At 43.7% G+C, this 25,972-nt stretch overlaps 1 protein-coding gene across 2 annotated transcripts in view; it reads left to right on the top strand.

The window, feature by feature from the left end:
* Positions 1–25,972, top strand: part of USP2 (ubiquitin specific peptidase 2) — a 165,150-nt gene that overhangs the window by 46,593 nt on the left and 92,585 nt on the right. For both annotated transcript variants that reach the window (XM_040325522.1, XM_040325523.1), the window contains exon 2: positions 18,559–19,231. In XM_040325522.1, coding sequence (XP_040181456.1) covers positions 18,599–19,231 — 633 coding nt within the window. In that variant the 5' untranslated portion in view covers positions 18,559–18,598. The remainder of the gene's footprint in view (positions 1–18,558; positions 19,232–25,972) is intronic.

Genomic DNA, 25,972 nt, shown 5'->3' with positions numbered 1-25,972 from the left:
TGCGACATTATTGCGGACACATCGGACACTTTTGACACATTTTTGGGACCATTGTCATTTTTGCAGCGATCAGTGCTATAAAAATGCACTGGTTACTGTGAAAATGACACTGGCAGTGAAGGGGTTAACCACTAGGTGGCACTGTAGGGGTTAAGTGTTCCCTAAAGAGTGATTCTTACTGTGGGGCGTCGCTTGCTGTAATACGTCACTGATCGTGTTCCCGATGACATGTGACTAATGTATCATGTCATAATTATCAGGGGGGTTTCCTGTGACCAGAAAGTAATTTCAATGATTCCTATGTGTTGAAAAGGTCGGTTATACACTTTATTACTTTTTATTTGCTATTTTGTTCCCTCGGTAGTGGAGTTATGCTTTAAAGGAGTTGTAAATAAAATAATTTTTTTTTGCTAAAATGACTGTTTACAGGGTATAGAGACATTGATTTGGATTTGCCATGATTCACTGCTATAATCTGTTAAAATAAGCAGAAACAAACAGAGACACACACACACACACACACACACACATACACAGCTTCTTGTGGTCTGGAGCTGAAGTGCACAGCAGGAAGATGAGAGAAGAGAAGAACAGACAGATGCACAGAGATGCAGGGGGTAAAATGTGAGCAGAATGCTGATGGCAATCTTCTCATTCTTAGCTTTATTCTCCTTATGTCGTCACAGAATACACACCCATCAATCCCTCCCAATAACCCTTTACTCCACCCAGTTACCCTCCCATTCTGTTAATCCACATGGCAAAGTCTTTGTTTCATCATAAATGATAGGGGTCTCTCGATCAGAACTGCAAGGATGTAGTGAGGTGGGCTGGAAAGGGGCATGTCCAGGGCAGGAGGAAGGATATTCGTTGGGAAATAGTTCCAGCAAATCGCCCATTTACAAATCCATACACAGGAAACCAGCACGTTGCCTTTTAAGGGAAAAACAGTCCAGGCTACAAATTCCTTTTCCATCTCCAAAAGGCAGGATGTAGCAAAGTCACAATTTCCTCTTGAAATGATCAGGAATGCAGGGAAGAGTGAATTACAATGGGGGATGGGGAAGCTTCATTTGAAAAGTCCTCTGCTTCTTAATTTGGAAAACAGTTCTGCTTTTCACAAAACATCAAATCCCTTTAAAACAATCTCTGATAGAACTTATCAAGGAAAATAAACACTTATTGTGATACATATATTTCACACATGCATAAATATACTTATATATAAAAAGGTATCAAAAATAATATGAAGAATAATACTAAACATTATTAATAATTCTAATATAAAGATTAGCACAGCTTATCAAATAGGCATTATTACAGAAATCTATCACAATCCCCCCTATAAGGTCTATTTGAAAAGCAACATCCCTACATTCTCTTTGCCCTTTCTTTCACTTGAGAATGTTGTAAGCAGTCTCAACAGTCAAGGATGGTAACAGAGGATAAGGTCCTTCTTCTACTTTCTTCAATGAATCTCCTATTTCACCCAAATTTACAAAAGTAGGAGTTACCTCTTCAGCTGCTTTCCCTAACAGTTTCTTTATACAGGGCAGAATACAATAAAACATCACCACAACCAATATAACCAAAATCAAAATTGCTATACCTATTTGAGTACAAATGTGTTATCACCCAAAATATTGTCCGCAGGTGACATTCTAAATGCCCCCCTTGTTCACCTAATATCCTGTATAAGGCCATAATTTTATACAAAGTCATTTGTGAAGTGGCCTCTAGGTGTTCAGTAATATACTGGAATGCATTCTTGTTTATAGTTAACAAACCTCTATTGACCATAGCAACCAGAATTTATCCAATCTACATTTACATTACTAAGTTAAATTTCATAAAAGCATCCGTTCCCACCAAATTACTATATTTCCCTTCATTAGCATTTTAATTTTATATTGGGCTCTGTCCTAAATATTTTATTTCCTAAAGAAACTTTATTACATTACACTAGTTTTCAGGACTGATCATGCAGCATGAATATTCTTGTCGCATGTCTGTTTAAACAAACATAGCAGCCTTTGGTTCAGTCTTAAAGATTCACTGTATCTCATAGGGATCCTTCTACAAAACACAACTTCCCTCTCTGACTGAACACCTTTGTCACTCCAAAACCTGGAAGATGACCCTTTAATCCATAAATATGGCTGTATCATACCGCATCATCTATCCATATTTGTATTTTTATTTTTAAACTATTTTAACTGACTTTCTTAAGCTATGCAGATTAACACCATTATCATTCTCTTTAAAATGACACCCTCAAAGTAAGGTATTCTTCAAACCAAATGGTGCAAAAAAAAACACAGTTTAGTAACATATGAGAGAAAGAAAGAATAAGAGAGAAAGAAAGAAAGAAAGAGAGAGAGAAGGAGAGAAAGAAATAAAGGAAAAGAAAGAGAGAAAAAGAATATTTTATTAATAAGGGCTTTCTTTCAGATCTTCTAATGATTGTGTACAAATTACCTTTTATTATAAAAGAAAGATTTACCCTATAATATGCTTTATAGTCTACTTAACATAAACTCTGATATTTATTTATTTTTCCCTTCAAACTTGCAAAGAGACATTTAAATCACAGCAGCTGAGGTGTCTGGTTTCAACGCTAGCACTCACTCCAGATAGAAGGGTAATTCACCACAGCCTGTAACCTGATCTGCTGTTAATGACCTCTAAGGGAAAACATCTGTCCCCCCCCATGCTTGAAGCAGATTGTACAAGTTTTAGACCATATACAATCCAATCGAATTGCATCGTTTTTCTCATTTTTAACTCTTTTTCAAAAATTTTAAAACATATTTGGTTTGTACATCTGCCAAAAATCATGTACACCACATTATAACATGACATTCCTTAACTTCCAATAGCGACAAAAGATCGCTTAGAGGACAAATCTCATGAAATCCACTGACCAGTCCCTGCGCATGAACCGACCATTGTTTTCTACTGATAAAGTCACTCATAATTACTCACAATCTATATTTTATCAGAAATGTCATTTTATAATAACTTTTAACACTTGTTTATTTTTTAATTTTATTTTTACAATTTTTATAATAATATTTTTTATAAAGTTGTTAGATTGAACATAACTTTCATATTTTAATATTTTTCTCTGGGGAACCTTATAATAAACCAAACCCAAGTTTAGAATCTGTTGTAAACATTGCTCAAACCTCTACTTATTAATTCTTACAACCAGATCTGTAGGATTTCAGTTAAACATAAAATACCATGTTGTTTACCATAGACTGAATTGTATACAATTCTTCACACAATCTCAATCAACAATTTTCCCATTAAACCTTTGTTCTAATCCCATGCATGTTTTGACATGTCATAATACATTTTCAGTTGTTGGGGTAAACATATTCATAAACATTTACAGGCAGAATTAAACTTAATTATCTCATTAAAGAACTTCTTTACACTCTGACATGAATTAACTAATTACCCTATGTAACCGGGACCCCCCTTTGAGATATTCCAACCCACAAACCCCAGTGGTCACAATCCCATGTATTTGAAAAAAGATATATAATTTCATTCAGGTTTGGGCACAGTCCATAATATCACTCATCTTCCAGAGAATATTTTCGAAGGAACCTCTTAATCATCACCCAGGGGATATTGGTAATTATCGGTACCTACATCAGGAATGTGAGAAAAACTCGTACACGAATATTAGTTACCTATTTTCAAAAGCGGTCACATAATCATAGCTCATAACAATCTAATCTAGAGACTGTCTCAAACAAGATTTCAGAAGGGGATAATGTATTGAATGCTCCCCCCTTGGGGCCACTTACCCACTTAACCCTGAGGATGGCATGGCACAGCATGTGGAATAAAACCATTTAAATGTACTATGTAAAATGTTCTACTGTTCCAATGTGATACCCAGAATCTCCTCATCCCTCATTTGTGACTTGTGAACACAGCTTCTGTAGTCATGAACGCCAGGATTTACACACTCTCTCTACCGCTTTTGGGCACCCCATGAGGTCAAGGAATTGAGGTCTGGGCACACGTGACAGCATATGAGCGGATTCTACCTTCAGGTAGGTCTGCCACTCCCATCTACATCATTCTCCTCCCTTACGTGTCTGTCCAGCGAAGTGGCATTGTAGTTACCCCCCCCTGGACAGACTAAGGAGGGCATGAAGAAGAAGGCCCGTGGGCCGGAGGGCACAGAATCCAGTATGGGCAGCGGGCAGCGGGCAGGAGGCGACACCATATGCGTTCAGAACGAGGCAAAGCCTTCAGCAGGGAAGAGCATCCGGGCAGGCCCATGCTTCCTCCAGCGGGGCATACAGTTGGGCAGAACGTGAGGGGAAAGAAGGGGCACGGCCTCAAGCAGTCGGGCGGGGCCCATGCTTCCAGCAGGCATCGTGGGCAGAACATGAGGGAAATTAAGACAATAACAGGCCCTGGGTATCACATTACAACAACCAAACTGGAAAAAACCTCTATGTATCAAGTCAAAATACAGTGCATGGCATCGTCAGTGTAAGTGTAAGTGGGCAACCCAGATGGGACAGGTCCCCACAGAACACGCATTCAATCCATCCGATTAAAAGGATAAAAAAAAACGGGACGAAATAATTCACCTAAATTAATTCTCTGTAGAAGATTTTAACTGTAAAATAAAGACTTAACAATTGCTTATTATGTGCATCAAATGTCTGTTCCATATTTTTTAAACCTCAGGAGAAATATCCCATTATTTCTAGTTGAATCGAATTATCTGATAAATCAGCGTACAATGTAACAGGCATATTCAGACCAATTTTAATTGTACAGAAACAGTTGCAATATCCCAAGTCAACCTTTTGTTAAAAAAAAACTCTGTGTTACAAAAAAAACTGTCTCCTAGGTTGTCGTCCCTGGGGGGGAAGAGGGGGGCTATCCTCCAACTTGCAAATGTGGCAGAGCTCAGGGCAGGCAGGATGCAGGGGTCTGGACCTCCCACATTCCTCACACACCCAGTTCTATCCCCCCACCAGGGAGGGGGCAGGAGTATATATTATATCAGGGAGGCATCCCAGAAATATAAAAAAAAAAAACAGCAAAAATAATAATAAGAAGAAGAATTCATTCACCACTTGCCAACAAGGAAGGGGAAAAGGGATCAATGAATTTCAATGGGAAGAAGAAAAAAAGGGTTGAAGAAAGGAGAAAGAAATAAGAAAGAAAGAGTTCGATTCCAGCACAGAGTTGAGAACCCAAACGAAAAGTGCATGCAAAGAAAGACACCATAAGTTATATGTTACAGACACAATGTACCATTAGACGCAATCAAATCACTTCTAGCACAGTCAGTACAATCAGCATGCTACATAGAGGGAGGGGAAGATAGGGGGCTGTGTAGTAGGCAGCAAAGAAAGGGTTGGACGGGAGGATCTAAGAAGAAAATGGTGGAGAGGGGAGGAGCTATGAAAAAAAAAGCGGCAAAGATTTGGAGAAGACGGGAGGATCTAAGAAGAAGATTGCGGAGGGGGGGGGGGGGTGGCTATGAAAAAGGGAGAAGAAAGGGAGGAGCTAAGAAAAAGATGGCAGAGGGGGGAGGAGCTTTTCAGAAAAGGCGGGAAAAATCTAAAGCCAAAGAAAAGCAAAATGGAAGACGAAGAAGAAGGGGAGTCAGAAGTTATAAAGAAAAACTTCAGACTTCTGTAGATGAAAAACAAAAGTCAGTGCCAACAGCAGTCAATACATACAACAAGAAAGCCAGGTATTCTATTCAGTCAAACACAGTTATCCAGCATAATAAAAACACAGACATACTGAGAAAGACAAAAGGATCATCCCAGCAAAAAAAAATTAACTAGGAAAGGCACAGAAATGAAAAAGTTTCCTGTTCAGACTGCAAAGAGTTAAGACTGCTAGGCAGAAAACCCTTAATTAGCATGCAGCTGTGACAAAAAGCAAAAGGTTTCAGGCGCACAGTTGGCAGAGCAAGAAGCCAGACACAGAATTTAGCAGCCTTCGTCCAGATAAAGGGTTAAGTAAGCTAGCTATTGCAAGCCAGCTGTAACAAAAGGCAGAAGTGTAAGGGAAAAAGCAATTTAAGACACACAAATGTACACAAATAGCCAGCTAGCAGAAGCCACACAAAAACGACCTCCTCCAGCTCAGCCCCCACCTTTCCTAGCACAGGGAAGTTCAGTAAACAAAAAAAAAAACCCCCGCGTTATTCAAAGCAAGGACAAAATGTGGAAAAGCTGACTCAATATCTCACCACAGACATACTCAAATAAACCCCAGAATCCCAGTTCCCCAATTAATCTAAACAAGGAGGTTGGAATATTTTTTCACAAGCATAAAATAAAACAAACCCATATCTTCGCAGCCAACTTCCTTAGAGCTGTCCCAGGCTCAACCCAGCCAGCATGCACTCCCCGTGCACACCCCTTTATCACATCGGCTTAATCCGAGACGATGTACGACCAGTACCTTAACTTAGTAGGCCGATTTCACACACAACCACAAACAGACAGCAAACAACCCACAAGCTCACCCTTCTACTCACAGGCAGCATACAAACAGGCAAGAACCAAAAAAAAAATTAATAGCAGTGAATCAACACAAACCGGGGTTCGCTTCTGGACCAGAATTATACCGTCTGTTTCAAAGGCTCGGAATTTGTAGACAAACTAGATGGGAATAGAGGCCGTCCAGCCTGTAACACGGTGTAAGGGAGCCAAAAAAAACTCGCACTTACCGTGTTTAGGGGTTCATGACGCCCCTTTCAATGGTAGACGGTCCCTCAATTCTCAGCCAGTTTCTTGTGCGTCCACAAAGTCTGTCCTTGAAGTCCAAAAGAAGCACGTTGAGCGTCAATTGATTTGGATTTGCCATGATTCACTGCTATAATCTGTTAAAATAAGCAGAAACAAACAGAGACACACACACACACACACACACACACATACACAGCTTCTTGTGGTCTGGAGCTGAAGTGCACAGCAGGAAGATGAGAGAAGAGAAGAACAGACAGATGCACAGAGATGCAGGGGGTAAAATGTGAGCAGAATGCTGATGGCAATCTTCTCATTCTTAGCTTTATTCTCCTTATGTCGTCACAGAATACACACCCATCAATCCCTCCCAATAACCCTTTACTCCACCCAGTTACCCTCCCATTCTGTTAATCCACATGGCAAAGTCTTTGTTTCATCATAAATGATAGGGGTCTCTCGATCAGAACTGCAAGGATGTAGTGAGGTGGGCTGGAAAGGGGCATGTCCAGGGCAGGAGGAAGGATATTCGTTGGGAAATAGTTCCAGCAAATCGCCCATTTACAAATCCATACACAGGAAACCAGCACGTTGCCTTTTAAGGGAAAAACAGTCCAGGCTACAAATTCCTTTTCCATCTCCAAAAGGCAGGATGTAGCAAAGTCACAATTTCCTCTTGAAATGATCAGGAATGCAGGGAAGAGTGAATTACAATGGGGGATGGGGAAGCTTCATTTGAAAAGTCCTCTGCTTCTTAATTTGGAAAACAGTTCTGCTTTTCACAAAACATCAAATCCCTTTAAAACAATCTCTGATAGAACTTATCAAGGAAAATAAACACTTATTGTGATACATATATTTCACACATGCATAAATATACTTATATATAAAAAGGTATCAAAAATAATATGAAGAATAATACTAAACATTATTAATAATTCTAATATAAAGATTAGCACAGCTTATCAAATAGGCATTATTACAGAAATCTATCACAACATAATAGTTAACTGATTCCTTTTAAAAACGATTAAAAATAGATAAAAATCAATCATATAATGTACCTGTAGTTTCTAGTTTCGTTTTTGCATGTTGTTTCCTGCCTCTGCCGTACAGAGCCACAGAGCCAATACAGGGCAGTGATGGTTTGGAAAACAAAACTGATTGGTGCTGTGGGGTTTTAGACACACAGTAATCACACCTCCTTGATAAGTGACCACAGAGAGAAAGCTCCCAGTACTGTGGTTATCAGGAAACAGACAACCAGGAAGTGTGGAGATCAGAGGAGAATTACAGCAACTTGAGAGCAAAAACGAACAATGAGGACATGAAAACAGCACTGCATTAAGGTAAAGGAAGCTATTAAGATAAAAAAAAATTCCTTTACAAACCCTTTAAGGAAGCGGATAACTAAAGTCTAGACAAGCAGCTAAAACCCATAGTTGAAATACAAATATGAAAGGATTTTACCTGCCCTATGATTTGTATTTCTGTCCATCCAGTCCTGAGTCTTACACAGACAGCACATCCAGTCTGGTGAATTGACATTCCCCTTTTGCAGTTAAAGCATAACTAAGGGCAAAACTTTTGTTTTTCGTTTTGGGTAGAGTGAACATGGAATAGAATGATTGTCAGTTTTTATTGCTGTCTGTGCCTCCGGTAAAGGGATTCCCCCTCTCTGTTTGTCCAGTTTACCATTATCATTGAAAGTGAAAGTAAAGGAAAATCCCAAATTTTGGGTTGTCCCTAGAAAAGTAAAAGATTCCAATGGGGACACTAGTTCTGATGAACTGGGGGTCCTCAAGGAATTCCCTGAATTTTCAGGGACTGCCTGTTTGACTATGGGACAGGCTCCACAATGACACACAGATGGCAAAAAAAAATCTGTCAGGGGTCATATCCCTCCCTTACTCTATCCAAAATGAAAAAAAGTTTTGCCTATAGTTCTACTTTAACCACTTCCCTACCACCCATAGTCATATGACGTCCACAGATGGGATCTCCCATCCTGGGTGGACTTCATATGACGTCCTGGGCTTCCCAGCCGTCTAGGGGGTGCGCGTGCGCGCTCCTGCAGCATCGCGCGGGACTCGATGTGCGTGCCCGGCGGCCACAATGTCCAATGGGCATCTGAGATTGCCCACAATCACGCCAGGACCATGGATCTCTGTGTGTAAACACACAAATCCACAGTCCTGTCAGGTGAGGAGACCGATGTGTGTTCCCAGTACAGAGGAACACAGATCGGTCCCCTCCCCCTACAGTTAGAATCACACACTAGGGAACATATTAGCCCCTTCAGCGCCCCCTAGTGTTAACCCCTTCCCTGCCAGTCACATTTACACAGTAATCAGTGCAGTTTTATAGCACTAGTCGCAGTATTAATGTCCCAAAAAGTTGTCAAAAGTGTCCGATATGTCCGTCGCAATGTCACGGTCACAATAAGAATCACAGTGTGCTGCAGCACAGCTCTGGACGCGGACCGTTTTCATCGGACATGTCTGCTGGGATCATTTGGTCTGATGTGTGTACACACCATCAGACCAAATTTCCCGCGGACAGAATATGCGGTGACGTGGAGGCGACGATGACGCGGCGACGTGCGTGAACCTGGAAGTTCAATGCTTCCACGCATGCGTCGAATCACTTCGACGCCATGCGCGGGTTCTCGGGCCAGCGGACATGTCCGATGAGTCGTACTGACCATCGGACATGTCCGACGGACAGGCTTCCAGCGGACAAGTTTCTTAGCATGCTAAGAAACTTTTGTCCGCTGGAAATCTGTGCGCCCGGCCAGGAATCCGGTCCGGTAGGCCCTACACACGGTCGGACATGTCCGCAGAAACTGGTCCGCGGACCAGTTTCAGCAGACATGTTCGGTCATGTGTACGAGGCCTTACAGTGTGAATGGGACACACAGGAAACAATTGTTTCCTTGCATTGACAGGCATTTCACAATTCAGTGAAACATCCTGCACAATGTGTGAATTAGCCCTCACTGTCAAGTCAGAAGCTCAGGGTGGGGAGAAGACCTGTAATTAATACTCAAAGGGTAATCCCATTGTTGTGGCATTATAGAAAATACAAATATACAGTATCTCACATAAATCAGTACACCCCTCCAATTTTTGTAAATATTTTATTACATCTTGTATGTCGTGTATGTGTATCTTGAATGTGACAAACACTGAAGAAATGACACTTTGCTACAATACAGCTTGTATAACAGTGTAAATTTGCTGTCCCCTCAAAATAACTCAACACACAGCCATTAATGTCTAAACCACTCGCAACAATTGTGAGTACACCCCTAAGTGAAAATGTCCAAATTGGGCCCAATTATACATTTTCCCTCCCCGGTATCATGTGACTCATTAGTGTTACAAGGTCTCAGGTGTGAATGGGGAGCAGGTGTGTTAAATTTGGTGTTATCTCTCTCACTCTCATACTGGTCACTGGAAGTTCAACATGGCACCTCATGGCAAAGAACTCTCTGAGGATCTGAAAAAAAAAGAATTCTTGCTCTACATAAAGATGGCTAGGCTATAAGAAGATTGCTAAGACCCTTAAAGCACTGAGCTGAAGCAGGGTGGCCAAGACCATACAGCAGTTTAACAGGACAGGTTCCACTCAGAACAAGCCTTGTCATGGTCAACCAAAGAAGTTGAGTGCATGTGCTCAGCATCCTATTCAGAGGATGTCTTTGGGAAATAGAGTGTGAGTGCTGCCAGCATTGCTGCAGAGGTTGAAGAGGTGGGGTCAGTCTGTCAGTGCTCAGACCATACGCCGCACACTGCATCAATTTGATCTGCATGGGTGTCATCCTGTGAAGGAAGCCTCTTCTAAAGATGATGCACAAGAAAGCCTGCAAACAGGCATCGGTTCACTTACAGACCATGCCAGTAAGTTTGTTGATGCCTTTCTTATGCCACACGTGACCAGTCTTCCGTCCTTCATTAGAGACACTTCGGACTTATTGAGACACATTGAGGGAATCCAAGTCCCTCCTGACGCCCTGCTCGTGGCCTTGGATGTAGAGGCCTTGTACTCAAGCATCCCCCACGAGCAGGGTGTCAGGATGGCTGGCTCTTTCCTTTATGAACAGGAGAACACCTCCTGGCCGCTGGTAAATTTTGTTTTACAGTTGTTATTGTTTATCTTGACCAGGAATCACTTCATTTTTAACGATCAACTGTTCTTACAAACCCAGGGCGTGGCTATGGGCACCTCCTGTGCCCCAGCCTACGCAAACCTATATTTGGGTGCATGGGAACGTTTTCTAAATGCAAACGAATTATACAGCAGATTCATGGACAAGATATTGGTATGGTATCGATTCATAGACGACCTGTTCATTATTTGGACGGGTTCCAATGAATCCCTACTTGAATTTGTACAGATGCTTAACATCAACGAATTTAATTTGAAGTTTACGGTGGTGTTTGATAAGAGACAGGTCCCCTTCTTGGACCTGACTGTCATCAAACAGGCTGATGGCACACTGTACACTGACCTTTACAGAAAGCCGACAGCGGGAAACACCCTCTTATATGCCTCGAGTGCCCACCCCAAACCCCTTATCCGAAGTATCCCATTTGCCCAATACTTACGATTGCGGAGAAATTGTACAATACCAACAGACTTTAAGAGACAGGCAGATGAATTACGAGATCGTCTCCTTGCCCGTGGATACACCCACACTAATTTGAAAAGGGCCTACAACAGGGCGTGCCTTCGACCTAGGCACTCCCTGCTGTATGATCCCTCTAAAAATATTAAAAAACGTATACATGAATCAGTACGATTCATCACAACGTATTCTGCACATCATAATGAATTACGCAATATATTGCAAGCTAACTGGCACATCCTCGCTGAAAACAATATTTTGAAGAAATATGTCAAACAACAACCCGAACTGGTATTTCGTCGGGCTTATTCATTACGCGACCGACTGACCAATAGTCATTACACCACGGAAGATACAACACACACATCACCCAGGGGCACCTACAGATGTGGCAGCTGTTCAAGATGCCCGTGGGTGATGGAGGGTGATCATTTTCTATTACCCAATGGCGAGGATTTTTACCCCCCTTTCTCTGCCAATTGTGGCACGAAGGGTATTGTTTATCTTATGATTTGTATTTGTGGAGCCTTTTATATAGGCAAGACCTTTAGAGAATTTCGGCAACGTATGGGTGATCACCTTTATGATTCAAATGTAGGGAAATTAACAACAGTAGGGCGTCACATTGGACTATATCATAGATATGACCTCTCTGTCGTAAGGTTTTTTATCTTGGAAATAATTCCACAACACCCACGGGGTGGAGACTGGAATAGGACTATCTTACAGAAAGAATGTTTGTGGATTGAGCATCTCGATGCCACAACCTTTCCAGGACTAAATGAAATGAACTCCTATAAATCTTTCTTACGCTAATATTGAGATCCTGTCCCTCCCAGCCTCCTAGATGGAGGTCCCCCCCTCCCCTTCCTTTGCCCCCCCCCTTCCCTTTCCCCCCCTCCCTTCTTCCCCTCCCCTCCTTCTTTCCCTCTTCCCTCCCCCCCCCCTCCTCCCCTCCCCCTCTCCCCCTTGTCCTTCCCTCCCCTTGGAAAAACCCACTGATGTCCTAATTGCCGATTATCCCTAAATAGGTTGTGGCATTAATGTGGAGGCATTTATCTGCCCCCAAAAAATATATATATATATATATGTGGACATTAGAGGGTAATTATGTGATGTCATCTCCATACCCTATCTTGGCAAAAAAGACCCTGAACTCTGAACCAATAGCCAAGCACTGTGATGGGGTAATCCCACGCTATTTATATATATGTAGTATTGAACATGCTTATCATTTTATATGCAATACAAATGTCTATATACTTCTGTTTACAATACAGCGAATTTTCGGAGCTCAGACACCCTGGTTGATTGATTGGGCCGTGCACCTGGTTTCTTCCCCTTCCTATTGGCGCATGGAGTGTCCCCGGCTGTGAGCACCAATTGGAGCTCTCAGTTTGTAGCCTATGACCTGGCGTTATGCCATTGGGTCAGCAGCTACACACCCACGCACGCACGTGCAGGGGGTGGTGGGACGTTGGACGGCGGCGGCGCAATTCGATGACGTCATACGCCGTCCAGGGATACCTACAAAAGCGGCTGATACAGCCGCTTCTGTGAGTTAGCACGGACGCTCTCCCTGGGGACACATGTGGATTTCCTCTAGTCGAGGTGAGTAGGCTTGATGCCTGTTACTAAGGCTGCTTTTCTTCTGACCTGGCAACTGTTTTTTATGGATAAATATCTCCTCTTTTGGACTCCTCAGTTGGACCGATTGTCTAGCGATTGCCTTTATCCTGGCAATATAAGGCTATTACATAAGACTGATCCTACCTTATTCCTTGTGCCCCAGTAATCTGCGTACTATTAATGTAGTGATGGTAAGGCCCCCGTGGGGAATTTTCCTATTATTTATCGGTCATCCTGGTGATGGGTGCCTTGAACCTCAGTAATGTGCTTGGTGATAGATTCTTTTAATTTACCACCTTTTTACTTAATCCTCATCTTCTATAATCCTCCTATGTAACACTGCACTTTGTGTGTGTATATGTTGGTGTTCCCTATATAAGATTTTTGATCTCACGCTTCCCACTGGCCCTTAACTTCCCTTTTCCTTCCCCTTCCCCTCACAGTTTCTGTTTCTTCCTTCTTATTTAATCCTTTTAATCCTTGATCACAATCCAACCCTCTCTCTTTCCCCCCCTTCCTTTCCCTCCCTCTCACCTTTCCTTCCTTCCTTACCCTTCACACCTTATTAATACCTTTGCCTCCTTTTTTTCCCCCTTCTCTTTCCCCCACATTTCTTTTCTCTCTTTTATGTTTCATTGCCTACTTCTTCTTTTTTAACCAATATCCTCCTGTTTCTTCACCATTCTTTTCCTTTCCCCCCCCCCCCCTTCCCTTTCTTTTACTTTTTTCCCCTTCCCCTTTCTACCACCAACCCCTTTTTTTTCCCCTCCTTTCCCACTTCCCCTTTTTCCCCCCCTTCCTCCCCCGTGCCATTTTTCTCCCCCGTCCCCCTCTGTCCTTTCCCTTCCCTTTCCCCCCCCCCCCCCCGTCTTTTCCCTTCTTTGTCTTTTCTGGTCACTAATACACCTTCTTCACCCCCTGGTGATCCATACCTCAATAATTAACCGACCATCCCCTATACATATTATTCATTCTATTCCTTACCCCAATAGAGCCCGTCTAAATAAAATATCCCCCTCCACGCGCCACAGAAGGCTTTTGCCAGGCTTCACGTCTGATCATATGACCAACCTGGGTGAGTGCTTTGCTCCACTATATAATGCGCTGTTTTGAATTATGCACAATGTATACATATACTGTATATTTTGCTTGTTTATTTATCTGTTTATACATACCTTTTAGAACATAATCTCCTCCTGAAGAAGCGGTAAAACCGCGAAACCGGTCGAGGTCATCGATTCCACTAAGACACAGTCTGTTACTTACTTTCTGATGTATAATGTGGGGATTGTTCTTAAATTGTCTTTTGTATTATATTTGTATTTTCTTTGTTAAATAAATATCGATACCTTTTATCAGATTGTCTGTATCAGTGCCGCAAAAAGTCCCTCCCAAAATCCCTCTCCCCCCAACCCCTGACCTTAATACTGACTTTTATTGGCCCCAAGCAGCCAAAAGTTGTCAAATTATTGTGGTCGTATCATTTTCTATATTCAATGGGATGTAGGCACACCCTTTACTTCCTGTACCCCTATTTTATAAGAGGCGACACTCTCCCCTTTTTTTCAAAAGCCTGCAAACAGTTTGCTGAAGACAAGCAGACTAAGGACATGGATTACTGGAACCATGTCCTGTGGTCTGATGACACCAAAATAAACGTATTTGGTTCAGATGGTGTGAAGCGTGTGTGGCAGCAACCAGGTGAGGAGTACAAAGACAAGTCTGTCTTGCCTGCAGTCAAGCATGGTGGTTGGAGTGTCATGGTCTGGGGCTGCATGAGTGCTGCCGGCACTGGAGAGCTACAGTTCATTGAGGAAACCATGAATGCCAACATGTACTGTGACATACTGAAGCCGAGCATGATCCCCTCCCTTTGGAGACTGGGCCGCAGGGCAGTATTCCAACATGATAACGACCCCAAACACATCTCCAATATGACTACTGCCTTGCTAAAGAAGCTGAGGGTAAAGGTAATGGACGGGCCAAGCATGTCTCCAGATCTAAACCCCATTGAGCATCTGTGAGGCATCCTCAAACGGAAGGTGGAGGAGGGCAATGTCTCTAACATCCACCAGCTCCGTGGAAGTGTATTTACCTCCTCGCCTCCTCGCCTCCCCCCCCCCCCCACACACACTGGTTGTCAATAATAGTTAGCTCCCCCTTATGCGCTGGTGGTCAGACGCACACATTAGAGGTCAGTCAGTATTAATCAGTAACCCCAACCCCAGCATTCGTGGTGCAATCAACAACTTATTTTCCAACAACATAGAGTTACAGAAAAGCATGACATGTTTTAAAGTGAAACCAATCACACTCCTCCCAGCTATTGATAGTTTGCTTGCATTTCCCCCACTCAGCCGTGTTGTCAGAATGTTTATACTAAAATAATATAACAGTATTGTATTTATGAAAGTATGCAAATCTTAGTTTTGGGAGAAATACCTTTTTCTATAAATATCAACAAGAAATTCAAGTTTGTGTATCCGTGTTATTTTGAAGACAAGTGACACAAATGATATTCCTAAAAATATATATTTATGAACTAAAAATACGACATTTATTTTATTTTTCTTAGTGTGCTATTTTTTTTTTCTTGGGGCTGGGGTCGGGCCACCTTCGGGAGAGAATCCTACTCTTCCCTTTCCTTCTTCTTTCCTCTTCTTCTTTCTCACTTCTTCCTCTCCTTTTCTTAGCAATTTCCTTTTTTTTGGGGGGATAAATTTGGGATTTTTTCTCTCTTGTTTTTTTCTACAATTGTCTGCATATATAATTTAGAGTTTGGGCTATTTACCTAATAGATTCCTTTATTAATACGACCCATTTTTTTAGTGTCAGTTCAGGTATTTCAGAAACAACGCACAGGAGATGTACAGTGGGGATCGAAAGTTTGGGCACCCCAGGTAAACATTTGTATTAATGTGCATAACGAAGCCAAGGAAAGATGGAAAAATCTCCAAAAGGCATCAAATTACAGATTAGACATTCTTATAATATGTCAAAAAAAGTTAGATTTTATTTCCATCATTTACACTTTCAAAATTACAGAAAACAAAAAAAATGGTGTCTGCAAAAGTTTGGGCACCCTACAGAGTTAATATGTTGTACTGCCCCCTTTGGCAAGTATCACAGCTTGTAAATGCTTTTTGTAGCCAGCCAAGAGTCTTTCAATTCTTGTTTGAGGTATCTTTGCCCATTCTTCCTTAAAAAAGTCTTCCAGTTCTTTGAGATTTCTGGGCTGTCTGTCACGCACTGCTCTTTTAAGTCTATCCATAGATTTTCAATTATGTTGAGGTCAGGAGATTGTGAAGGCCATGGCAAAACCTTCCGTTTACGCCTCTTGATGTAATCCCCCATGGATTTTGAGGTGTGTTTAGGATCATTATCCAATTGTAGAAGCCATCCTCTCTTTAACTTCAGCTTTTTCACAATTGGCATCAAGTTACCATCCAAAATTTGCTGAAATTTTATTGAATCCATTTTTCCTTCTACTCGTGAAATGTTCCCTGTGCCACTGGCTGCAATACAACCCCAAAGCATGATTGATCCACCCCCATGCTTAACAGTTGGACAGAGGTTCCTTTCATTAAATTCTGTGCCCTTTCTTCTCCAAACGTACCTTTGCTCATTTCGGCCAAAAAGTTCTATTTTTAACCTCATCGGTCCACAGAATTTGTTTCCAAAATGCATCAGGCTTGTCTATATGTTCATTTGCAAAGTTCAAACGATGATTTTTGTGGTGAGGACGTAGAAGAGGTTTTCTTCTGATGACTCTTCCATGAAGACCATATTTGTACAAGTATCTCTTTATAGTGGAATAGTGTACCACAACTCCAGTGTCTGCCAGATCTTTCTGGAGGGATCGTGCAGTCAAACGTGGGTTTTGAATTGCTTTTCTCACAATCCTGCGAGCTGTTCTGTCTGATATTTTTCTTGGTCTTCCAGATCTTGCTTTAACTTCCACTGTTCCTGATGACTGCCATTTCTTAATTACATTCCGAACAGAGGATATTGACATCTGAAAACACTTTGCTATCTTCTTATAGCCTTCTCCAGCTTTGTGAGTGTCAACTATTTTCACTTTTCTAGACAACTGCTTAGAAGAACCCATGGTGCTGATTGTTGGGGCAAGGTCAGAGGAGTATGGGCATTTAAAACCTTTGAGATTGACATCACCTGGTCTTCCCAGATGATGATTGAGCACAATCCATGACACTGGCAGGTCTCAGCTTTGCAAAGGGGGCAGTGCATGCTATAAATTCTGCAGGGTGCCCAAACTTTTGCAGACGCCATTTTTTTGTTTTCTGTAACTTTGAAAGTGTAAATGATGGAAATAAAATCTAACTTTTTTTTTACATATTATAAGAATGTCTAATCTGTAATTTGATGCCTTTTGGAGATGTTTCTATCTTTCCTTGGCTTCGTTATGCACATTAATACAAATTTTTACCTGGGGTGCCCAAACTTTCGATCCCCACTGTATGCTCCTTTTATTGTATGTCACGATAACTATATTTATCTTCTTGGGACTTTAGCTTTCTCATATTTTAATTATTTATCTTCCCTCTCACGTGCCCCCTCCCATCCATAGTTTGAACCCATTAGGGGTGGATGGGTGGTCCGGAGGCACGCTAAGCCTGATTCTTATTATTTTCTTTAGTCCCTTATACCTGACATTTGCTTTTTTCAGTTTTTATCTGATAAATATGAACATGCATTTTAGCACCAAACTCTACCGATATTTCAGTCATTATTGTTATGATCTTTATCCCATATTTGCATTCTTTATACTGCATTTGTAACTTGTTTTCTTATGCAAAACTCAATAAAAATATTAAACAAGAAAATAGTGCCTGTAAAGCACCAAAAAAGCGCTTTGTGAGACGGGAAAATAAGTCCTGCAAGCAGTATCTATGGGGTGGTTTGGGAGCGGTGTATACAGTGTTCCTACACTGCTCCTGCACAAAGCACCTGAAAAGTGCTTTGGAAGCAATGCAACACTGGTGATTTTAACCCCTTCTTCGGCCGCTAGCAGCGTTAAAAGCACCCCCCTAGCATCCAAAAATAGACCCGCAGCCCCAGTGTGAAAGGGGTCTAACTCAACAAGGGATGCGTCAATAGTCCTTCTCTATAGCATGCTGGCAGGAGAAAAGGCTAGTATGTTCAAGCTGTAGCTGCTTTCTAAAGAAAGGCACCATTTATTTTGATGCAAATGGAATGTATTTAGCCGATTTAAATGGTAAGTTTAGTTGGGCCTATAGACAAATGATTGCCAATTGGGGGTGTCATATGACATTCCCCCCAGTTGCACACCATGCACGTACCCTAGGGACTGCACTGCAGTGTGATCTGTCACCCACTATGTCCGGAAGACTGGTCGAGACAATGCTGAAAGTTGAAAATTGGCCTGGGCAAAAAGGTGAAGCTGAGGTGGTTAAGCCAATGCACAGTTTTTTTTTAGAGTTTGCATTCCAATACTATTTCTGTGTTGTACCTTTTAAAGTTATGATTCTTCAATCATTCTCCTAACATGCTGATTTTGTCTTCCCACAGTCCAAGTCGGAGTTTGCTCTTATACGTACTCATCTGCAGCATGGCCCATTCTTCATCTACCTATAAAAGATATATAGACCCGTCTTATGCTAAGAGTTATGCTGGCTATGGCTCCTACACCTCCAACCTCAGCTCTTCGTACAGCGATCGCAGTAATGTACCCTACAAATCAAGTTTGAGTAGTTCATACTACTCCAGCTCTCCCTTGCGCTCCTACCACGATCTGGATAGAAGTCTTCCCTGTCTGGATCCAACCACCAAAAGGACAGATCTATTATCACGCTCTTCATCAAAATACATTACTAATGGCTATTCCTATGGATACAATACCACTCTTCCAACTTACCCCACCACCTCCCTATCACGCAAAAAATCATTTAGTCACACAGATCTAACCCTTGGACTCTCTGAGCTACGAACTTCAGATACTTACTATCCCCACAGCCCAGGAAAAACACGGTCACGCTTTGAAGTAGATACACCTTCCCGAATTTCCTATGTTTCCAACGCTAACGAGTCAAATGATATTTATGGGAAGAAAAGAGGCTCATCTAATGGATATGGAAGCTCTTCTACACTCTCTTCTGAGCCTGTTACTACCCTTTCCAAGTCTGGGTCTAAGTTTTCATACTCCTATGAGAAGAGTGAGGGGACCAGTCAGAAGGAGATACCGGTAAGTTGTGTTGCTTATATGGTTTATTTGTGTTGGTGAATCAGCAAAGAAATACTCTTAAGCCGCGTACACACGGTCGGTCCATCCGATGAGAACGGTCCGAAGGACCGTTCTCATCGGTTAACTGATGAAGCTGACTGATGGTCTGATGTGCCTACACACCATCAGTTAAAAAAAACGATCGAGTCCAACGCGATGACGTAAAACACAACGTTGTGCAGAGAAAAATGAAGTTCAATGCTTCCAAGCATGCGTCGACTTGATTCTGAGCATGCGCGGGTTTTTAACCGATGCTTTTGCATACTAACCATCGGTTTTGACCTATCGGTTAGGCGTCCATTGGTTCAATTTTAAAGCAAGTTCTAAAAATTTTGACCGAAGGATAACTGACCGATGGGGCCCACACACGATCGGTTTGGACCGATGAAAAGGTCCTTCAGTCCGTTTTCATCGATTTGGACCGACCGTGTGTACGTGGCCTTAGGCTGGATTCACACCTATGCATTTTTAGTGCTTTTTGCATTTTGCAGATTTCCACTACAGTCCATTTACCATGGTTTCCTATGGAACAAATTCTGTAGTCCAAATCTGCAAAATGCAAAAAGCACAAAAAATGCATAGGTGTGAATCCAGCCTTAGTATATGTTCCAGATCATAGAAGATAGAAAAAAACTTGGATGATGCAAGTAACAGTTTTTTAAGGTTTATTAAACAAAGAAATCCCCTGCCGGATTACTCACACAGCGTGGGTGCGGAAGTGCACCACTCTAAAACAGGCCCGTAATGATGTACAGAGATCGGGATATGGTAAAGTCCTCCTTAGCCTCACACAGACTCTCCTGCCGTCCTGTGGGTCTCTGCTCTGCTCTTTCAGCGCTCATTGGAGCATCAGGCTGTGAAGTGGGCAGGGATATCTGACTTTTTCAGTGGCTTGCTGAGAGGCTAAGTCAGCTACTGGTCCAGGCATCTAGGTGGATCTCGACATTAAAGCCAGGATTTTTCCAGGATCTGGACTGGCTCTGTGATGTCAGCTGACAGCGGAATTAAGCCCACCGTCGGCTGAAACCAGGTCACAGGAATGCAGAATGAAGTGCACTCCTGTGACCCACAGGAGAAGTACAGTCAGAAGTGTTTTGCCCCTACTTCTCCTTTAAATTTATAGTGGTGGTTAATATTTGTGCTCACTTTCTCTTTCATTTTACCAATGAGAAAAGCAGCAAAAATTCTACAAACCCTTAAAAGAGCCTCTGAGGCCTAGTACACACGAGAGGATTTATCCGCGGATATGGTCCAACGGACCGTTTCCGCGGATAAATCCTCTCGAGGATTTCCACGGATTTGGATCCGATGGAGTGTACTCACCATAGGATCGAAATCCACGCCGAAATCCCATCGCGATGACGCGTCGCGCCGTCGCCGCGATGATGACGCGGCAACGTGCGCGACGCTGTCATATAATGAATTCCACGCATGCGTCGAATCATTACGACGCATGCGGGGGATCCATTCGGACGGATTGATCCGGTGAGTCTGTACAGACCAGCGGATCAATCCGTTGGGATGGATTCAAGCGGATAGATTTGAAAGCATGTCTTCAAATTTTTATCCGCTTGAAATCCATCCCAGGGGATAAAAATCAACGGAAACAGATCCGCTGGGTTGTGCACACCAGGGGATCTATCCGCTGGAGCCGGTCCGCGGATCAATTCCAGCGGATGGATCCTCTCGTGTGTACGGGGCCTTACACAGTGGGGCCCATCTCAGCCTTTTTGAAAATGAGTCTGTAGCAGTGAATCTATGTATTGTTGCTGCCACCCACTATTCAGATGGCCGGCCCCCTGGTGAGCGCCGGCCATCTGAATAATGGCAGCTGGTTGGCTTTGGAAGTGCCTATCAGAGCCAACGGCTCTGTTAGGCTTTCCGATTACAGCCCTCAGTCTGTAATCGGCTTCCAAATAGTTTTCCAGGGGACGCACGGGAGGGTGCGTTCCCTGGATAACACTGACAGGTGTCTCAGCCAATCAGGTTCACCGGTTCTGGTTTCCGGTAACCTGATTGGCTGAAGCGTCATCAAGGGCAGGAGAAGACATCGAGGGATGTGGAAGCAGGATGGCTGACCCCAGAAAGGTAAGTGCCAGTGGGGGGGGGGGGTTATTTTACAGGGCACAGTGGCAGCATTTAGCATTTAATATTCTCAGCGAGTGTGGATCTGAGTTATTATTCTCAAATTAAACCTACAGGTAATTAACACTACACACTCTAGCAATGGGAAACTGCTGCAAATGCACAAAACATAGAAAAGGAGAATTGGCATTTTACAGGGCACCGTGGCAGCATTTAACAGGGCACAGTGGCTATAATTGATGGGCACAGTGGCTATAATTGATGGCACAGTAGCTACAATTGATGGCACAGTGGCTGCATTTGATGGCATGGCACAGTGGCTGCGTTTGGCAGGGCACAGTGGTGATAATTGATGGGCATAGTGGTGACAATTGATGGGCACAGTGGTGACAATGGGCACAGTGGTGACAATGGGCACAGTGGTGACAATTGATGGCACAGTGGCTGCGTTTGATGGTATGGCACAGTGGTGACAATTGATGGGCACAGTGGCGACAATTGATGGGCACAGTGGCGATAAATAATGGCACAGTGGCTGCGTTTTAAGGTATGGCACAGTGGTGACAATTGATGGGCACAGTGGCGATAAATGATGGCACAGTGGCTGCGTTTGATGGTATGGCACAGTGGTGACAAATGATGGGCACAGTGGCGATAAATGATGGCACAGTGGCTGCGTTTGATGGCAAGCTACAGTGGCTGCATTTGATGGAATGGCACATTGGCGACAATTGATGGCACAGTGGCGACAATTGATGGTACAGTGGCGACAATTGATGGCATGGCACAGTGGTGACAATTGATGGCACAGTGGCTGCATTTGATGGCACAGTGGCTGCATTTGATGGCACAGTGGCTGCATTTGATGGGCACAGTGGCTGCGTTTGATGGGCACAGTGGCTGGATTTGATGGGCATAGTGGCTACAATTGATGGGCACAGTAGCTGCGTATGATGGGCACAATGAGGCTGCAATTGTTTTATTTATTTTTTTTGTTTGTTTGCGCTCCCCCCCCCCCCCCCCAAAAAAAAATTTGAGCACCAGCCATTACTGGTCTGTAGACAAATGTGGTGCATGCAGATGCAAGGATTTCGTGCCTTTTCTCCATGTGTAGAGAATATGGATTACTGGTCCCTAACAGCTTTTCCAGCTTGTAAGAAAAATCGCTAATACCCAGAAGCCACAAGGTGGCAGTACAGTACATAGACAAATACGTTTCTGATACTTGGATTTCAGTCCAGGCTTTTATCTACTCTTCAACATTATATAGGTGTTGAAAATAAACATTGATGCTGCCCATCAATCTATTTTTATTTATTATAGGTGTGAGGAAAATTTTAGGTGTAAGCAGCTCATTGATTTTGTATTAATGTTTTGCTTACGCTGGATTTCAGGCACCCTAGTCATCTAGCTAGACTAGGTGGTAGATTTGAGTTTTGTTGTAATATTTGATTTTGATTTAGGTAGATGGAACAACAGTAATAATTTATAAATATAGTATATATACAGTGTGTGTGTGTGTGTGTGTGTGTGTGTGTGTGTGTGTGTGTGTGTGTGTATGTGTATGTGTATATATATATATACACATACAGTATCTCACAAAAGTGAGAACACCCCTCACATTTTTGTAAATATTTTATTATATCTTTTCATGTGACAGCACTAAAGAAATGACACTTTGCTACAATGTTGTGTAGTGAGTGTACAGCTTGTGTAACATTGTAAATTTGCTGTACCCTCAAAATAATTCAACACACAGCCATTAATGTCTAAACGACTGGCAACAAAAGTGAGTACACCCCTAAGTGAAAATGTCCAAATTGGACCCAATTAGACATTTTCCCTCCTCGGTGTCATGTGACTCGTTAGTGTTACAAGGTCTCAGGTGTGACTAGGGAGCAGGTGTGTTAAATTTGGTGTTATCGCTCTCACTCTATCATACTGGTCACTAGTAGTTCAACATGGCACCTCATGGCAAAGAACTCTGAGGATCTGAAAAAAAGAATTGTTGCTCTACATAAAGATGGCCTAGACTATAAGAAGATTGCCAAGACCCTGAAAGCAGCATGATGGAGAAGACCATACAGTAGTTTAACAGGACAGGTTCCACTCACAACAGGCCTTGCCATGGTCAACCAAAGAAGTTGAGTGCACATGATCAGTCATATCTAGAGGTTGTCTTTGGGAAAAAGATGTATGCATTGCTGCAGAGGTTGAAGGGGTGGGGGGTCAGGCTGTCAGTGCTCAGACCAGGGCCGGTACAAGGCAGGGGCGGGCGGGGCGAGTGCCCTGGGCGCTACCATTCCGTAAAGGAGGGGGGCGCAGTTCTGACAAACAGGCAGCCGCGACCGCCGCCCGCCAGACTAGTACACTTGTGTGTCTAGTACTAGTAGTAAGCGCGGGCAGCGGCTGCCGAGTGCGCTCCTCACCTCCTGGCTCCCTTTCCTCTTCGTTTACTAACTCCCCCTATGGAGTCAGTTGGTCCATTCCAGCGTCGTGAGCCGCGTGACGTCACGGCCGGAGGCGGGCTGACAGAGGGAGGACTCGGAGCAGCACTGCGCAGGGAGCTGTGTCTGCTGAGCTGGCTGGCAGCAAGGACTAGTCACGAGGAACCTAGCAGCAGTGTGCTACGCTACAGTACTGCAAAGGAGACTTATTGACTACTAAAAAGTAAGCAGAACAGAACAGAACCTGTTAAAGCAAGTAATTAAATGACTGTATTGGGGGGGGGGTGGGGGGTTTAAGCTGACTGAGGTGATCAGTGTTATTTTGAACCATGCCTTCTCTGACTAACAAAAAAAAATCATCAATTACTCACTATGCCACCAAACGCAGCCACTGTGCCCATCACATGCAGCCACTGTGCCAACACACGCAGCCACTGTGCCATCAATTGTCGCCACTGTGCCAATCACACGCAGCCACTGTGCCCATCACATGCAGCCACTGTGCCAACACACGCAGCCACTGTGCCATCAATTGTCGCCACTGTGCCCATCACACGCAGCCACTGTGCCCATCACACGCAGCCACTGTGCCCATCACACGCAGCCAGTGTGCCGATCAAACGCAGCCATTGTGCCATCAAACACAGCCGCTGAGTGGCTGTGTTTGATGGCACAGTGGCTGCGTTTTATGGGCATACTGGCAGCACACTGGCGGCAATTGATGGTTACAGACTGTGTGCTGCCAGTGTGCCCATCAATTGCCGCCATTTTTCCCAATCAATTGCCACCAGTGTGCTGGTGAAGGAGGCTGACTGAGGTGACCAGCACTTTGTTAATAAAAAACGGGGGGGGCGCAGTTTGGCACAGTGGCTGCGTTTGATCGGCACACTGGCGGCAATTGATGGGGCAAACTGGCAACAATTGATGGTTACAGACTGTAACCATCAATTATTGCCAGTTTGCCCCATCAATTTTCACCAGTGTGCTGCCAGTGTGCCCATCAATTGCAATCAACGCAGCCACTGTGCCCATCACACGCAGCCACTGTGCCCATCACACGCAGCCACTGTGCCCATCAAACGCAGCCACTGTGCCCATCAAACGCAGCCACTCAGCTGTGCCATCAAACACAGCCACCGAGTGGCTGTGTTTGATGGCACAGTGGCTGCGTTTTATGGGCATACTGGCAGCACACTGGCGGCAATTGATGGTTACAGACTGTGTGCTGCCAGTGTGCCCATCAATTGCCGCCATTTTTCCCAATCAATTGCCACCAGTGTGCTGGTGAAGGAGGCTGACTGAGGTGACCAGCACTTTGTTAATAAAAAACGGGGGGGGGCGCAGTTTGCCATCTTCGCCCTGGGCACCAAATGGCCTTGTCCCAGCACTGGCTCAGACCATACGCTGCACGCTGCATCAAATTGGTCTGCATGGTTGTCATCCCAGAAGGAAGCCTCTTCTAAAGATGATGCACAAGAATGCCTGCCAACAGTTTGCTGAAGACAAGCAGACTAAGGACATGGATTACTGAAACCATGTCCTGTGGTTACATGAGACCAAGATACACTTATTTGGTTCAGTGGTGGGACAGATGAGCAGGGGGGTACAGTGGTGGGACAGATGTGCAGGGGGTTACAGTGGTGGGGCAGATGTGCAGAGGGTTTCAGTGGTGGTGCAGATAAGAAAGGGGGTACATTGGTGGGGCAGATGAGCAGGGGGTTACAGTGGTGGAGCAGATGAGCAGTGTGTACAGTGGTGGGCAGATGTGCAGGGTAGTACAGTGGTGGGGCAGATGTGGGGCAGATGTGCAGGTTAGTACAGTGGTGGGGCAGATGTGCAGGGTAGTACAGTGGTGGCAGATGAACAGGGGTGTTACAGTGGTGGAGCAAATGAGCAGCGTGTACAGTGGTGGGCAGATGTGCAGGGTAGTACAGTGGTGGGGCAGATGTGCAGGGTAGTACAGTGGTGGCAGATGAGCAGGGGGGGTTACAGTGGTGGAGCAAATGAGCAGCGTGTACAGTGGTGGGCAGATGTGCAGGGTAGTACAGTGGTGGGGCAGATGTGCAGGGTAGTACAGTGGTGGGGCAGATGTGCAGGGTAGTACAGTGGTGGCAGATGAGCAGGGGGGTTACAGTGGTGGGCAGATGTGCAGGGTAGTACAGTGGTGGGG

Source organism: Rana temporaria, chromosome 10 (genome assembly GCF_905171775.1).
Source record: "Rana temporaria chromosome 10, aRanTem1.1, whole genome shotgun sequence".
In the NCBI taxonomy this organism is placed as follows: Eukaryota; Metazoa; Chordata; class Amphibia; order Anura; family Ranidae; genus Rana; species Rana temporaria.
The sequence above is the reverse complement of the archived record's forward strand: the minus strand, read 5'-3'. Positions and strand labels throughout refer to the sequence as shown.